Consider the following 18,598-nt stretch of genomic DNA (forward strand, 5'->3'; position numbering starts at 1 on the left):
CTGCTGACTGCTGAAACATGGGTGCTCTAGCATTACTTGGTTGGTGTCTGCTCTGATGGACCCTGGGCCTCTGGGCCAAGATCGAGTATAAGCACAGCGCAAACCACTGTCCTTTTAAACAGCTAACACTTTCCTGCCAGAAGAGAAATGTCAGCAGCGGAAAGCTGGGGAATCAACAGCAGGGCACACTTGGGGAATAAAGGATTTTATTTAGATTTATTTTGAGTCTATAGTTTTCCAGAAATGTAATTGAGCCATTATCCAGGAAACATTTGCTGGGGAGTCTGGGGAGGGCCCTTTGGGCAAGAAAGAAAATATTCTCCAATATTTAGCATGCTTATGAACCTTAAACATGCTTTCTTTTTGCTTGGATATGTTGAGCCCTGAAGTCTATCTTAACATGCAATGGTTTGTGTCTCAGCAACATTACTGAAGTTTTAGCTGGTTGATATTCTCAAGTGGGTTGTTTTTTTTTTTTTTTTTTGCCTAGTATTGCCTATTTGTCTTTATCTCAGACTGAATTTCATTTTCATTCCAATAGTATCAACCTTCTAAACTCCTGCCATTCCTCCTTCCTCATTTTTATTACTTAAAATATGTCTGATCTAACCCCACATTTTCCCCATCATTGGCCTGACCCCCTACTAAAGAAGGTGGCATTTTCTGTCCTGAGGACACACAGTGAATCCTCTACCGCCAGTCACCTGGGCAATTTGTCAAGGACTGACTTGAGATGTTTATTTTTATTCCTTCTGTCTTAATTTAGAGAATCGTGTGCTTGTTTTTCCTTTGTATTTGTCCCCACCTGATTTGTAACGAGACGCTTTTTGTTTTCAGTGCCCCATAATTTTCAAGTGGCTATCACAAACATCTCTCTCTCTTTTTACCTTCATCACCGCCCGAGAGCTCAGTGATGCCAACCCTGTCTTACACTCGAGGAAACTACACCCAGAGTACTTGTGACCTGTCCCATGAGTTGCGTTAAGTAAACAACTAGAACTGAGATCCATGTCTACTGATTCCCACACTAATGCCTTTTTACAATATCATGGTGGAGTTTACACTCTTCTTAAGATTCTAGATGTTTTTATTTATTTTAAAAAATTTTATTGGATGATGATTGCTTTTCACTACTGTGATGGTTTCTGCCAAACATCGACATGAATCAGCCCTAGGCATACCTTGTCCCCTCCCTCTTGAACCTCCCTCCCATCTCCCACTGCATCCTACCCTCTAGGTTGTCTCAGAGCACTGGGTTGACCCCCTGTGTCACACAGAAAATTCCCACTGCCCATGTATTTCACGTATGGTCATGTATGTTTCCGTCCCACCCTCCCTTCCCGCACTGTGTCCGCAGCCTGTTCTTTATGTCCCTGTCTCCACTGCCGCCCTGTAAATAGTACCGTAGGACCCAATAATCTACTACCACACGTGTACCCTGAGAAAACCATAATCGCAAGAGATGCTTATACACCATTGTTCGTTGCAGCACTTTTTACAACAGCTAGAACATGGAAGCAACCTAGATGTCTATCAACAGATGAATGGATACAGAAACTGTGGTACATACACACAATGAAATATTACTTAGCTATAAGAAAGAATGCATTTGAGTCAGTCCTAATGAGGGGGATGGACCTAGAGCCTATTGCACAGAGTGAAGTAAGTCAGAAAGAGAAAGACAAATATTGTATATTAACACATGTGTATGAAATCTAGAAAAATGGTACTGAGTTTACACTCTTAAGGGCTGCTGCTGCTGCTGCTAAGTCGCTTCAGTCGTGTCCAACTCTATGCGACCCGAAAGTGAAAAGTGAAAGTGAAGTCACTCAGTCGTGTCTGACTCTTAGCGACCCCATGGACTTCAGCCTGCCAGGCTCCTCCATCCATGGGATTCTCTGAATCATGCTAAATCTATTCTTTAGCTTCTGATGGGTCTGACAAAGTGCCCTGTCTAGAGTGTATAATCAGTAGATACTTGATTGCCAGTCCTCTGTGAGTTGACTCAGACTTAGGCAACATTTACTTGGAGAAATAAAGGTAGCATTTTAAAAAATGTTACTATGTGTAAAGATCCTCAATTTGGTAAGTCTAGTACAAATTGACAGTGGATGGAGATTATAGTACAGCTCACTAAAAGGTGGCCCTAGCAACTGTGATGAGGGAACAGGCCCCCAAGGGCAGAGCTTGGCTGTGGCACTGCCCAGCAGTCACTGCATTGAGGAGCAGAGGAGAAGGCAGGAAAATGGAGAGAGTCTCCTGAAAGTCTGGACTCCTGGATGTTTCAACAGTTAAGATGTTGTTTATGAAAATCAAATAGTTCGAGGAACTGGTAATGGTATGGAGTCATTCCATCCCTAGGACTTTTATTTGAATCTAATTTGAATTTTAAAAAAATCAAAGTGGATTGAGGACCATGGTAATGGATTACTAAACCTCTCACCTCCAAGTCTTTGGAGCAAGTTCTCCTTGGGCTTGCACAGGCTTGTTGGCAATTACCCTGGATACTGTTTTAGTAGGCTGTGTGAAATAAGTTAGTGCCCACGGTCCCCTGAGTCATCGTCATGGGTCACATTTTCAAAAGCACTCAAAGCAAAATCATAGCAAAAGTTGCAAAGCAATAAATGGACCATGGATGAAAATGTTACACTCAAGTGTTACTTGCTGAGAAATGCAAAGATGCTTTAACCACTGTGTTAGGTGCTCAGCTGAACATTTATTGGTCTATATGGAGAAGGACATAAATGTATCTTCTACCCTCATGATGCTCATGATGTAACCGGGAAAAAGAACTGTTCCATTAAGAAAAAGTTGGAATGAATCAATGCAAACACTCAGCTCTGTTGTTGAGTGGATACTGGAGGGATTATGGGATGACTAGTTAAAGATGGCTCTGGGACAGCACGAATGCAGGATATTATTTATCCCTGTAGGTCTTTGTCCACTGGCTAGGAAAACTGGACTCTCTGGCAGAAGGAAGTCTCTTCTCCATGTCAGAAAGGATACCTCATTCAGTGTTGGTGTGAGCCAGCCTAGGAGATCTGTTCTGCCTCTGAGTTACTGGATAAGTGATTCCGAATGATCAAGCCATTCATTCCCTGAAGCTCATGTTGACCGTAGATCAGCCTGATCATGTGAATCCATAGCTTGTGCTGAGTTTTATGTGTGATAGATTTACATTCCTAAGAAGGCTGCTAGGAAGTAAAGTCCCAAGCATTGCCCTGACTGTTCAGGGCCCATCCAGGGGCATGATAAAAGCTTGTCTACAGCTGCTTTTTGATGTACTCAGAGAGGCCTGGGTTCTCCTGAATCAGCATCCCTTTACTTAAAATATGAAGGAGAGGGTCTGAGAAACTAGCTTTGGGCTACATTAAGTTTTAAGGTCTTGCTTCAACACACACATGTGCACACACTATGTGGGCGTGCACACACATACAACCTCTATTTCCCTAGCAATGTGTTCCTTAGACTTTTGGATGCAAACATTTAGCATCTTTATATCAGTGGATAAAATTGTAGCACACTCATAAAGGAGAGAATAAGGAATGTTTGTGCCCTTTAAATGCCATAATAGAAATACTTCTTCATATTGTGCATGGATTTATTATAAACTCCGTGGATAATTTGTGTATTTGAAGCTGTGGTTAGCTCCCGGGTGGCTCACAGTGCATGCCAGATCATAGACGAACAACAACTTCCTAGTATCTCAGGGGTATTTCTCCCACTCGGGTGAGACGTATTCACTTTACAGCTTGGTAGCAAGACTAAATTCAAGTAAATTAAGATAAGGAGATGTGCTTTCTAATTATTCTATCAAAGGATCATGCAGCTTTGAAATAATTCTCAGTGCTGCTATGTTGGATGCTTTTCCAAAGGCGTGAGTCATCTCCCTGTGACACGTTTTCAAGTTTCACATTTGGGTGACTTTCACTCATCTCCCCCGGGCCCCAGGGAAAGTGTTCTTTTTTTCATACTTTTGCTGGGACACCCGGATTACTTTCCCCTACAGTGACTTTGAAACCAGCTTGGAGGCCAGAAAGCCTGCCTTCTTATTTGTGCCAGCTTGTTTAAATTTCCCTTTTTTTTTTTTTTTGCTTCCCTCTCTTGCTTTTATTATGGCCAATGGGGGTAGGTCAGAATGAACCTTTTGAATTAGAAATACTGATAAGATCCCAAAGAGACTGTTACAGTGGTGATCATTGACAAAGAGGAGGATCATAAACCATCACTTGGATGAAACACCAAGCTGTAACACTATCTCCAGGACACACACACACCACTGTCCCTGAACGCAGACAGGCCCCGCTGATATATTAGAGTCTGCTGGCCATTTTGTTTACGATAACTAGCAAAGGAAAAATGAGTCTCTATTGCAGTATGTTCGTTCCAAGATGATGACACCATCGATTCTCCTTGCAGGTAAACCGAGAGAGCTCTGTGAATCACCATTTATCACTCAAGGGACTCAGGTGTCTTGCAGATGCATGGGAGCCCTGGAGACTGAGATATTCATTGGGCTGCAGTGATACTCTCTTCTTTCATTCCGTCTAATGGATTCAACTCAAGTCCTGGCATCAGAGTGATATGTGTTGGCTTTTAGAGTCCCGAGCCTTTAGCATGTACATGATTCACTCCACAGAACCAGACACATTTTCAGAAGGAAAATGTCATATCATTATAATTTTAATAACTTTTACAACTCTGCTCCATCTCCTCCATTACCAGCCTCTTCTAGGCACCATCAGCTTTTGCCAGCAGCCTCAAATTTATTTCTCTGTATCCACAGCTGCCTACCTTCAAACAGTTATGTTGAATTGATTGTAGTATCTAAACTACCCTTAATGGGTCTGAAATAGATTAGTTTATGCCTCAATTGGATGGATTTTTATATATTTCATCTTATTAGAAATGTGCTCTATTTGTCAGTAATAGTTGAGTTGAGCCAGTGGAGGCTCCCCATTTGACCCTCCCACTAGTGTTTGAGTTATTCTGAACATGTTAACCTAAACTCTTGGTCAAAAACTAAAGTAAAAAAAAAATCATAACTAGCTGTCCATTGTGCCAGATTTCACAATGGGGGTCAGCAGACTTTTCTGTTGCAACTGCTCAGCTCTGCTGTTGCGTTGCTACAGTAGCCAAAGACCACAGAGAAACGAATGAGCACAGCTGTGTCCCAATAAAACTTTATTTACATGAACAGGCAACAGCCAGATTTGGCCCATAGTTGCTGGTCTTTACTTCAGACCATTCTGCCTCCTGAATCTTCTACATACCCAGTCTCCAAAGGCATCATAAAAAATGCAATCATCTGCATTGTATTTTCTGATAATCCCAAAGGTAATAAATCTCTCAGTTCTGAAATGTGTGTACTATTTTTTTATTTTCCTCTTCAGCTAGAAAAAGGTATAGGGTTTAGCCTGGGAATTAATCTATGGAAATGACTGAGAATCCTTTGTTTATGAAACCAATAATTCTTGGTTGAGGTTTATTATTCACCTAGGTCCACTCTCCTCAAAGCCATAATGTTAACTGTCTATCACTTGAAAGATAGGCAGATACAGCACTTTGAAGAATCCATGAAGGTTTCCTTACCATCACAAAATAGGTCTTGAAAGGTTGTGGTTTATTTACCAGCCTTGCTTTTCTATGGGAGCTGCTGCTCCTCCTTGAGCTAGAATATCTAGTTCTAGGACACAGAGTTTTTCCTTTAAAGCCCACTTAGAACTGATTATACCTCTTCATGGAAACTGACTAGAATGACCTAGGCTGTAGTGAAGAGGTCAGGGACTAAAATGGATTTGGGATGATCAGTTAATGCCGTTGTACCCAGGGATGCAATAGAGGCTTTCCCGGGGGTAGTAGCAATGCATGTCTGCAAGAGCAGACAGAGAACACGGAACGCAGGACGTGTGTTCCAGGCCTGCCACTCCCCGGCTCTGTGAGCTCGCATTGCCAAATTTACGTCTATAAAAAGGGCACTGGAATAGAGCATAGAGGAGGAGTAACTCAGATTACCCCTCATGCTCATGGCTTATCGTGTGCTCTGAGGGCCAGCCAGTTTTATACGAAATAAGTAAAGCTTCACCTGTGCGTACACAGGCATGCTCTCATGGACATGTGTGCGCTGTGTGTGTTTGTGTTATGTGCATGCACACACACCTCATAGGAGGAGTATTGTGGGAAGTCCATCTGATCATGCATATCTAAATGCTTGTAGATCGGTTTCTGTCAGGCAGAACATGCTCCATGGATGTTTGTTGTGTGGCTGAAGTTTTGTACTTCCCGCTGCAGTTTCCAACAGTGACACGATTCGTGGTATAGGACAGGCATTTCTTGGTTGTGCATTGCTAGATATTGAACATTTCTGGCCTGTACCCCCGAGATTCCATTAGCACCCCACCTCCCGCTGTGACAAGCAGAAGTATCTCCAGGCATTGCCAAATGTCCCTGGGCACAAAAATCACCCACTCTACCCCAATTGAAACCACTGCCCTAGGGGAACCAAGACATCCATATAAGAATTGGTCCCCAGACCTGAGACACCCCAGACCAGGTGTCTGAACCACCTGGAGAGCCTGTGAAGATGCAGACTGCTGGCCCCCACTCTGAAGTTACCACTTCACAGTCTGGTTTTAGATCCAGGAATTGGCATTTCTAATGAGTTCCTAAGCCATGCCGATGCTACAGGTCCCAGGACCACACTTTGTATGTATGCAGGGAAGATGTCAGATATTCTGGAAGCATTCTTGGTGATTTAAATGCTTCTTCTTCATTTTGAGGATTTTGCTGTTACTGTGAGCACAGGGCTTAAGGTCTCTTTATTAAGGCCGTTGGGTGGTTCCTCACAGCTGTGGCAGAGATTTGGAGGAGAAACAAGGCATTTATAGGAGATGTTCAGTCTGGACTGGGTTTCAGTCAGCACTGCCCTGCCAGCTGTCACCTGAATCCTGCCAGGAGACTGCTCCAGGCCCTGGCGCAACACGGAGGCTCCTACGGAAATGAACTTCAATTTTTGCTTGATAGTCAGACTTAACTACCAAACCAGGCAGTGTGACATGGGGGTCTGTGGATCCACAGTGCATGTTCAGAGTGGGTTTGAAGGACATGATGACTCAGGATTCTGGTGTGTGACCGGTGACTGTTCTAGCCCTGGATCTGACTTACAGCTTATTTACTTGCACCAACTGCCTTGTCCTTCCTTGATTTCCCCTCTTCAGGTCAGAGTTCTTTTGTCCTGAGCTGTCATCCATGCTTGCCGTCTCTCTCTCTCTCTCTTTTTTTTTTTTTTCCTTATTTGCTTGGAGTTAGAGAAGGAGCTGTCTTGAGCTATTTATCAGTCTTATCTCTCTTGGCCCTCTGTTAGTATTTCGGTCTGTGGATCTAATCCGCTTTAATTGATTGACCTCATGCAACAAGACATCAGCAAAACAACAGGAGCAAGCACAGCTGTAGCCGGGGGAGAAGGTGGATGCAATTTTCCCGGGTGGGTACAAAGGTCGTAGCGACTCGTGCAGATTTAGGAAAATAGAATTTATTTCCAAGCCATTTAACGTGAATTTTCTAGGGACAATCTGTACAGATGCTGGAGTTGATGATCTCGAATGGAAGACAGTCATTTCAGATACACGGAGAACTATCCTACAGGGCATGTCCAAAGCCTCTGACTCACCCATCATCTGTCATACTGTTTCTCACCCAGTTATCCTCACTCTCTTTACTATTATTGCCATCTACACCCCCACTGTTAACATTATGCTTATAGCATCCTCTGTGCGGCACATTATAATCTGCCAAGGTTTCATTCATTTCTCTTAAGTGCCATCTAACACAGGCATTAGTATTATTGTTGTCTGTATAATACTGTTCTCATTTTTCATAGAGATAGCTGAGACCTCTTGCAGATCAGCTGGATCTCAAGATGCAGAACCTTGACAGGGCTTGGGTCTTCTGCTTCTAAATCATAAAGGCTTCCGGACCCAGAACACACCTTCTCTTCTTCCCTCCCTGCCCTTCCTGCCACATAGCCACACGTAAACTCGAAGGAAGAAGAATGGGTCATTGTCATGGGATGTTAATTGGAGTTCAAACCATCTCCAGCTGCACAGCTTGGAACCTTATCTTTTGAGTGATTCCTGATAGGTTTATTCTCCATCTTGGACTTACTGAGAGAGACCTGATCTTGAATCCCTTCATAGCACATGGCTTTGTACACCAGAAGTGCACACTAATGGCTTATTATCTCACAGTTATCCTGGGTCTAGAACAAGGAGACTATAACATTGGAAGGATGGACTTACAGTCTTCACTGAAAGATAATTAATAGTGACTAAAAGAACCCATGAGTGATCTACTAAATGCAGGGTGTTTTATTCTAGTGATCTTTAATAAAAACCTCCCTCAGTCGAAATTATCTGACAAATCAAGTAAATTGTACCTTATCCTTTTGTATTTATTTCTCTGGTGGCTCAGATGATAAAGAATCTGCCTGCCATGTGGGAGACCTGGGTTCGATCCCTGGGTTGGGAAGATCCCCTGGAGAAGGGAATGGCTACTCACTCCAGTATTCTTGCCTGGAAAATTCCATGGACAGAGGAGCCTGGTGGGGTGCAGTCCATGGGGGTCACAAAGAGTCGGATACAACAGAGTGACTAACACTTCTTATATTTTTAGGTTGTGTATATAAAGCATAATGAGACTATATGTTTTGCCTAAGATGTATTGCAAATAAAAATTCTCAATATAGATAACCAATTCTCTGCTTCATCCTATACTGTTAAAATCCTAGTTAGCTTCCCATGGTGTAAAAGCTTATTAGCACAATTTTTTTTTTTTTCCTATCGTGACCACACATTCTAATTCATTATTCATTCACTCATCCATTAATTTAGCAAGCATTTACTGAGCACCTGTTAGGATTCCTACATTTGGAATGCACGCAAGTACTTTAGGCAGACAGATCGGCAGGTTATACAGATTATAAAGTGTAAAATACGTAATGTGTGTACCGTCGTATATATATAACTCAGTTGCAACGTGTAATACATATAATGGAAACATAACAAGGTGAAAAATCCATGGGTTGTAAAGTTAGAAAGAGCTGTATTCTAATATTAAATATGTTTCTTAGTAGTTGTGTGAATTCTCAAATCTCTGAATCTTCATCTTTTTAACCTATAAATTTTGGAGGGTAATTGTGAGAATTTGAAAATTATTCTATTAAAATTATTTGCCGAGCACATAGTTCATCATCCAGATAGCCAGGGTTATGTTGCCATGACAAACAGCTTCAAATTTTTGCTGGCGTACAGCAACAAAGCTTTGTTTCTCGAATGTTCCGTGTCTGCTGCATTGTGGCTTGTTGTCATCCTCATTCAATGACCCAGACTGACAAAGAAGCTACTACCAGGAATTTGCTGGGTGCAGGGAAAGTGTTAGTCACTCAATCGTGTCTTTGCAACTCATGGACTATAGTCTGGCCCAGCAGGCTCCTCTCTCCATGGAATTTTCTAGGCAAGAATACTGGAGTAGGTAGCCATCCCCTTCTCCAGGGGATCTTCCCAACCCAGGGATCAAACCTAGGTCTCCTGCATTACAGGCAGACTCTTTACCATCTGAGTCACCTGGGAAGCCCTTCTTCGGAGCAAATGGGAGAACTCTGGCAGGTCTCACATCAGCAATTAAATGGATGGTTCAGGGTTTTATTGGCCAACACCTGATTTCATTGGCCAACACCTGATTTCATTGGCCAACACCTGATTTCATTGGCCAACACTGGTCCATTGGCCCCACTACCACGAGAGGACCCAGAATTTCTCTTCCTATGTGCCCATGGTGGAGGAGAACTACACTGTAGTAAAACAGTGCCATGGACCACTTTATTAACTATAACCCGGATTCTGAAAGGAGTATGGTGGACCCCAGTGTCCGACCCCAAGAGGGCTCCCATACGTGTTGTTATCATGTGTGATCACCTAACACTGAACTCACAAATTCCACGTGAAGCCAGAAGTTGAGATATTGAGAACCACTTTCTCAATATCATCATGGCATATGTTTGAGGGCCCCAGTTCTGTTTCTTTCAACTGCAGTTTTCCAAAATAGCAGCCGGTGGATTCTGCCGTCCTCTGGGGCACTCTGGAATGAATGAAGAGATCTCCTTCAAGGAGACCTTTAACCCTGAGGATTTTTCTTGCCCATGTGCATTCCTGCTCCTGAAATCTGACTCCAGTATTGTAGCATCTCTAGGGTCTTCTCCATAGCAGTAACTGTGATTTGGTTGATGAGGGATCGGAAAGCTGGAGCTAGACTAATTTGAGGAACCAGGTGGGCTCATAAAGAGTCATTACTGATGAAGAATGACTTACTGACAGTTTAAAGACAGCTGTTTTCTATACTGTTCAGTTTTTTCCTGAATGCACTTGAGGATTCTTTGGTAATGTCTTCTGATTTACCACTTGTCTTTGTATTTAATATCAAGGAGAAACATAGATTGAAATGATTGCCTTGGTAGCAACTTTAGTGGTGAAGGGCGTGGAGTTATTTAAATTTATAGTCATGCTGTTTTTTGCAGCTACACTTTGCTTATCTTGGAGAGGCTTATAAAAGGGACCAAGGAATGTGTAGAGAGAGACACTACCAAATTGTGGTAGAAAATCAACTGTGCAAATCTTGTTTTTTTAGTGTTCTATTTGCTAAAATTTACATTTATTTCTGGGCTTCACTGATAGCTCAGATGGTAAAGAGTCCACCTGCAATGTGGGAGACCTGGGTTCGGTCCCTAGGTTGGGAAGATCCCCTGGAGGAGGGCATGGCAACCCACTCCAGTATTCTTGCCTGAAGAATCCCCATGGACAGAAGAACGTGGTAGGCTAGAGTCCATAGCATCACGAAGAGTCAGAAGCGACTAAGCACAGCATAGTACATTTATTTCTACAATATTCCTTAATAACAATGTTGCCAGACCAATCAGTCCTAGGTTTATGCCTCTACATTCAGCTACACTCACGAGGGGAAAGAAAGATAAAAAGCAACTGACATTTATGGAGCTCCCAGTGTATACTCTGGAGAAGGCAATGACAGTCCACTCCAGTACTCTTGCCTGGAAAATCCCATGGACAGAGGAGCCTGGTGGGCTGCAGTCCACGGGGTTGCTAAGAGTCGGCAAGACTGAGCGACTTCACTTTCACTTTTTGCTTTCAAGCATTGGAGAAGAAAATGGCAACTCACTCCAGTGTTCTTGCCTGGAGAATCCCAGGGATGGGGGAGCCTGGTGGGCTGCCATCTATGGGACATCTGTGCTGTCGCACAGAGTCGGACATGACAGAAGCGACTTAGCAGCATAGCAGCAGCAGTGTATACTCAGCCATATACCATGTGCTTCACACAGGTGTATTCTTCTCAAAGTCCTCCATTCGTCCCTTTACAGAAGAACTATCAGAAGTTAAACAACCTGCCCAAGGTCATATATTTTTAAAGTCAGTGGTATTGTATGAACCAAGAGATGCTAAAAGCTATGTTTATCATATTGAACCAATTAGTTTCTCTAGTAATCACAGACTGTTTTAAATGGTCAAATGATTGGATGGTTCATTCTCCTATTTTCATGTATCTCGTATGTGTGTATAATATTTTATTATTTATGAAGTATTATCATATTAATCATGTCATTTCAGTTATGAAATCATGACTCTCATGACATTCATGATTATCATATTATCATTTTATAACAGTCCTCCAAAGTATATAAAACTGGTCTCCTGTCCCCATAATATCTTATTAAGACGTGGGTTCAGAAAAGTTAAATGACTTGCCCAAGATTAGTCAGGGTTGACTCCAAAGCCAATGTCTTTTATCCTTCACATCTTCTCTTTTCTGGACACCTGTGCCAGCAGAGTTTATTTTCATGGCAGCTGAGCGTGATGGATTCAAGCCTGGGCAACTGTATGAGTATTTGCCACCAAGTCTGTAATGAACTGAGACAAAGCAGTTAGCCACGGATTATAATGCCACTGTGGTCCCGAGACAAATGACGAGGGGGTTGCAGTAATGAAATCTTATTACTGCGAGGGAAGAGACCACATCTGAGGTCCAGCACAGCCACATTTACCACTGCAGGAAACACAATGAAACGTGGGTGAGGGTCTCCCCTGACAGGGGCAGCGTGCGAGCAGGATTAAGAAGACCTCTCCAAAACAGTGATTGCAATGGCAAACGTGTGGTGCCTAAGATAAGGACCAAATATTTATTCTGGCAGAGATTAAATCTTTTCTTTTGCCTGAATCTATTATGGATCTTGCAGAAAAGCTGCCCAAGTGAACATATCTCGCCCATCAGACCACTCAGTGAGCCAGAACTGTACTTTGCCACTGCTGTTGCTGAAAAGCTGCAGAAGGCTGGTTTCAAGGTCTCCTCTCTCCCCCTAAAACTGTTCTCCATCCCTGATTAATTAGTGACTCTGAGGTGAATTGAATCACCAACCGTCCATTCCACGCATCCAGGATTTATACGGTGGTTTTTTATAGAAGAACAGTGATGCAATCAACAGCCCACATGGGGTGGGCAGTGGAGTGATGGTATCTGCAGTCGTGGTTTCTTAACTCGCCTAGTCCTTCAGTTCTGCTAAAAAGGTTACTGTTATGGAGGAGGAAATGGCAACCCACTCCAGGATCTTGCCTTGGAGAATCCCATGAACAGAGGAGTCTGGCAGGCTACAGACACAACTGAAGTGACTTAGCAAGACACAGGTTGTTATAGCCTTGCTCGTTTAGGCTTGGGGATGATTAGGTACCAACACACACACACACACACACACACACACACACCCCTTAGAAGTTCATGCCAACTCTTTAAGTAAGAAAAAGCAGAAAAGTCATGTTGTCATGCCTACATTCCCAGAGAATTAAGGAGAAAGAATAAAATGGATCATAATACTATGAATTATGGGCATGAAAGATGCAAAGGAAGCCATCATCTGGTTCATTTACGCATGCGTCATGTTTTAATAGTAGGTACTTTTTTATTGCCGGAGATAGAGATAGGAAAGCAAAGCAAAGCTGAGACCACACTGTCACAATACGCAGGGACTGAAGCAATCTTGTTTCTTAAAAACTTAAGAAAATGAGTATGTTTAGTATCCATTTGGGGAGGCAACTGAATTACTTCTCCCAGAGAACAGAACATGGACATTGCAGACATCGCTTTATATCACATGCTGCACTGTCAGGGTACAAAGAAGCAGTGATGTTTCTAAGTATCCCTGCATGCTGAAAGGAGTCTAGATTCCTGCTTTTAAAGACTAAAAGTCCGACATCCTTACTCATTCTTTTGTTGGGCACAAGATGTGTTCACATACTAAAGGAAAATTGACTAGTTGAGGAAAGCCTGTCTTCTGGGAAAATAAGTGACGTGTGGCAAACTACATGGAAACCAGTACCTAAAATCTCACCAGAACTCTTACTGACTCCAAGTGTGTGTGTGTGTGTGTGTGTGTGTGTGTGTGTGCGCGCACGCACGCACATGTGCGTTTAATCACTCAGTCATGTCTGACTCTTTGCAACTTGAACCATGAACTGTAGCCCTCCAGACTCCTCTGACCCTGAAATTCTCCAGACAAGAATACTGGAGTGGGTTGTGATTCCTTTCTCCAGGGGATCTTCCTGACCCTGAGATCGAACCCAGGTCTCCTGCATTGCAGGCAGATTCTCTACTGTCTGAGCCACAGCGGAAGCCCCAACTTTGTGTATATTGAGTGCTTAATAAACAGTATATTTACGTATTGAATGAACCAAATTAATAAACTTAACATTCAGTGAAATCTCTCCTATGTCTTGGTTTATGTGGATTCTGGACTTCTTTTCCCATATTCTTCTCCATCCTTTATTCCTCCTCTTCCTCCTTCTTGAATATAAAGAAATAGAGCATAGCAGAGACTATGGGAACAAATATTGTGACTCGGTCTTGTAGAACATCAGAATTGCAGCTAAATTTTATTATTTTTGAAAGTCCAACCAACTGTTTAACCAATAAGCCAGACAACTAGAGAAATGGAGAAAGATGTCTCCTGACACCCTGCTGCTGCTGCTGCTAAGTCACTTCAGTCGTGTCTGACCCTGTGCGACCCCATAGACGACAGCCCACCAGGCTCCCCCGTCCCTGGGATTCTCTGGGCAAGAACACTGGAGTGGGTTGCCATTTCCTTTTCCAATGCATGAAAGTGAAAAGTGAAAGTAAAGTTGCTCAGTCGTGTCCGACTCTTAGCGACCCCATGGACTGCTAAGCAACCCCACCAGGCTCCTCCGTCCATGGGATTTGCCAGGCAAGAGTACTGGAGTGGGGTGCCATTGCCTTCTCCGTGACACTCTGCATGCTGATACATTGATAGAGGTGTCAAGAGACTGATTATATCTGATCAGTGATGCTATGTCATCTTCTGAATAGTAATTCCAACTCTTAGTCACAACCAATTATTAGAGGAGAAGAGCAAGACTTTTAATAGCACTGTTATTTACATGTCAGTGTTTCTAGGCACTTCCCAGGGTTTGGATAATGTCACCACCACCACCACCATAGTCATCACCTTCGTTGCCCTAATGTTACCCTTCTGGAATTCATTGTGTTCTCCCTTCTAGAAGTCTGTGTTAGGGCTGCAGAGGTTCTCTTCTGCTGTGTGACATAAAGTTGTAGCAGTGAATATTACGTCCCTCTTTGGATTAATCTTAGGAATAGGGCTACAAGCGTAGGAAAAGTGCCAGCATCTGACTCGGGAAACCCCAGCTCAGTTCCAGCTGCCTCCCCTGAGGATATATTCTCCAAATTCTTTCAACCTGCAGAACGTGTCACCAGGAGTAAACCTGCAGGGCCGCCTTCTATGGAATTGGCTCTTAACCACTGTGTACACCTCCTCTGGGTCTTGATTGTCCCCCAGAGTGCAAGCAGCCTTGTATTTCCCTTTTAATCCTAAATCTGAATTGTGAGGGAACCTACAATTCAGTGTCTGATTAGCCTTTTCTCAAAAAGAGGCCTAATTCATCTCCCAGAACCTTGCAGTGTCCTTCCTCACTTGTTCGGTAGTTCTGTGGTTCCGGCTTTGATATCTGTTGAGGGCAATCAAATGATGTAACCTGTGCAGTGCAGCCTCTGAGAGCAATTTGGGTGGTTTTGTACCTTTGGCTTTTATGTTCAGGATGAAAGCCCATGGAGAAATGTAGGATACTATTATTAACTTCAAGCTGACAGCTCTTTCTGGGGTACCTACAGATTCATTGTTAGTTTTGGATCAACTTGAAAGGGAGAAAGCCTTGCGGTTGGTGGTGACTTGCCTTTTGTGTCTCTTTATTGTAGGAACAGGGGAAGATCGGAGTTGTCTTCAATATTGGCACAGTTGACATCTCCATCAAAGAGGAGAGGACTCCGGTAAACGATGGCAAGTACCACGTGGTGCGCTTCACCAGGAACGGCGGCAATGCCACACTGCAGGTGGATAACTGGCCAGTGAACGAGCACTATCCCACAGGTACGTTTGACCCTCGATGACCAGACTCTCGTTCTCCCGTTTTTGCCTCCAACTGGTGACTTTCTCACGACTGTCACCAGATCATGAAAACACTGAATATTAAGCACACATCATTTTTTTTTTTTTTTGATGAGAAGCTAAGTTATTGAGTATTTCTTTAGGACTGGGTTCAGGATAGGAGCTTCTGGAGACTTCCCAACTATGCACTGAATACTTCTTTTGTCTGATTAATAGTGCCTGACTGGCTCATACCCAATACAGTGACTATGGATTTGCTGGGGCACTGCAAATGATGACTGATGGGGGTAAGGGCTATCATCTCTAATAGAAGCAAGTATCCATACTCTTGGAATAATCAATGTGATTATTGATTAATGGTTGTGGCACTGTTCGATCAGGTGTAGTTGAACATACAGATGGCCGGAGATGGCAGAAAGACTGTAAAAGGAAATTTACTAAACTTGAGGAGCATCAAGTCAGAGTAACAGGAAGAGAAAAATTTCAGGGTGGGATTTCATTCATTTGGTGGACTTTGCCCCCCCCCCTTTTTTTCTCTCTCTCTAACTTATGCTAGCCTACCTCGATTTTCAGAGATCAATCCTAACAGGCGTTTTAACAGCAGGGAGAGGGGTTCATCAATTGTTTAAATTTTATAGTCAAGGGAAGTTCACCAGCAAACTCCCAGGGCCAGATGGCTGAATCAAGGGCAGTAGGAAGAAAGGTTGTTGCCTTCTGTAGAAAGACTGTTCAAATAATCCCTTAGCTTTCCCTCTTATCTTTCACTTCTCCTGAGAGCCTGAATGCTGATCATACAAACGCCCAGAATGGGAGGAAAAATTCTTTGGCTAAAGACTGTTGCTTCATCATTGCATTATCACCTGGTGGATACAAGAGAATAGCCCAGAATATTGAACTTGTCACTAATGGGGGCGTGTATGTGATGCCTAACTCTTTCTCTCCTACACTCCAAAATGGCCCATGATTTTCTCACTGTTATCACTTTCTTTTTAGTGAGGTGGACCCAGGGGTGAGGAAGCCAGAAGCACCTTTCCAGAAGTGTAAGAACCATCTAGCTAATAATCATCACACATGAGAGAAATGTGTAAAGTACATTTGCCTATTTGTGGCCTAAGAATGTCCCATTACTGAAGGCTGGGATTATTTTTTTCATGCCTGAGTCAGCATTGCTTTTCTTTAAAAGCCAATCAGAAATAACTGTGCTACTGGGTTTTCCTCTATCAGCCATAGTCTTCCTATGTCTGGATTAAGAAATATGGAAGCATTCACAGATGAACATACAAGACCCCCAAAGTACTGAAGCACAAAGCCCATCCACTCACTTATCCACCATCTCAGTATCCATCTGACCATACAGTATCCAGCTCAGTCTTTGCTGGGAGCCTCTCAACATACTCTTAGCACTTCTCAGATTATTATAGGCACAAAAATGACCTTCTGTGTTTATCATTGAGCCTTTGAGGAAAGCCAGAGGTGTTAGCAGCTACTGTGAATTCTCAGCATCATCCAAATTCACCAGGCACTAATAGATCTGATTTTTAAATGCTTCTTGCTTCAGCTCCAGGGGCTGAGGAGTGGGAGCCATCAAAATAGCCTGAAATCTTAAAAACTGTTCATTTGTTCATAGGAAAAAATCAATCCCTCTCCGTGCATATTATCATTGGCCCTGCCACTGCTGCTGTAGGGATTGTTATGTTTCTATTAGGAATTTCAAAGATTCTAAACTGATGCTAACACTTGCCCTGAGCCAAAACGGAATTCAGGAGTTTGCTGCTAGCAGTGAGCAGGCTCTTTAATGGCCATTTGTAAAGCCACATATATGTAAGAAAACCAGTCACCCTAGCTGTATGCCTATCTCTTTGCATCTTTAGTTCCAAATTATGGGTTGCTTCCTATGTTTTCAAAACAGGATAAACTTTTCTTTAATGGCATTGCTTCCCACTGAAAACCATTATGACTGGTAACTGTTGGTAACTTATTTAGTAATAATATGTGTTATTATTGCAGGACATGTACAGTATAGCAGTCATAAGTATGGGCTTTGGAGTCAACTGGCTGGAGCTGGGACCTGGTCCCGTTAGCTGTAATTCCAAGGCCTGCTAGGCTAAGACCTTGAAACGCCCTAAGCATTGAAATGTTTGGCACATGTCCCCACATATAATTCAAAACATAACAACTGTAAAATACGTGTAAGAATTTCTAACAGTTCTGATTTTTTTCTCTGAGGGGCTCTATAATGCTTTCAAAAATACGTCAGATTCTTTCTCCCCGCATTCTCCTCTGTTACTCTCCCCACTTTCTTAGTTCTCTAGATAAGGGCTCATTCCTCCTATTTGGTGATCCAGTCCCAAACCTTAATCATGATGGTGATCCTCCCAAGTCTCTGTCTCCTAGTCTATAAAACGGGATGATGATAATACTTACTTTCCAGGGCTAATGTGAATATACGTGTAAAATATCCTACATAATGCTGGGGCAGATAAGTCATTACTCAGTGAATGTTAGCTATGAGGATTACCAAACATTTGACTAGCATTTTTTACTATTACATATTCACTCAAACAGACCACTTCATTCAATAGCCTGTAAATTAGGCAGGGTAGGCATCTTTATTCTCTATTTCAGATTTAAAATGAAACCCGGGGAGATATTGTGTTTTTTTCTAAGGTCATGAGAGAATACTAAATGAGGGACAGAACTGAGACCAGATTCTCCAATTCCAAGCTGAGCACCATTTCTAATGTTCGTCCCATAGCAAATTGGAGGAGATTTTGAAAATGAATAGAGAGAAATGAGCATCTTTCTTGTGTCATCTTATATTTATTCCTTTTCTTAAAGTATCATATTACAAAGATCAATGCAGTAACCACACAAAGGTGGTTGGAGTAGAAAACCCTCTTTTAAAAAAGACAAGTTCTCTTAGCCATGCAGGAAGACACATTTGTAGTGAGGCCAAGCTGTCCTGCTAACAACAATGGTAATGTGCTTCCCTGAAGCAGTTGGAAGAATACTGAGTATTTAAAGGAGCTGTCACTTTTCCCCGTTACCTAGATTGGAAATGGCTTTGGG

The 18,598-nt window shown here is 42.7% G+C and overlaps 1 protein-coding gene across 15 annotated transcripts in view; it reads left to right on the forward strand.

The window, feature by feature from the left end:
* The window catches only part of NRXN3 (neurexin 3), a 1,815,083-nt gene that overhangs the window by 1,588,179 nt on the left and 208,306 nt on the right, over nt 1–18,598 (forward strand). For all 15 annotated transcript variants that reach the window (XM_059890636.1, XM_059890635.1, XM_059890634.1 and 12 more), the window contains 1 exon segment: nt 15,340–15,511. In XM_059890636.1, coding sequence (XP_059746619.1) covers nt 15,340–15,511 — 172 coding nt within the window.

Source organism: Bos taurus, chromosome 10 (genome assembly GCF_002263795.3).
Source record: "Bos taurus isolate L1 Dominette 01449 registration number 42190680 breed Hereford chromosome 10, ARS-UCD2.0, whole genome shotgun sequence".
Taxonomy (NCBI): Eukaryota; Metazoa; Chordata; class Mammalia; order Artiodactyla; family Bovidae; genus Bos; species Bos taurus.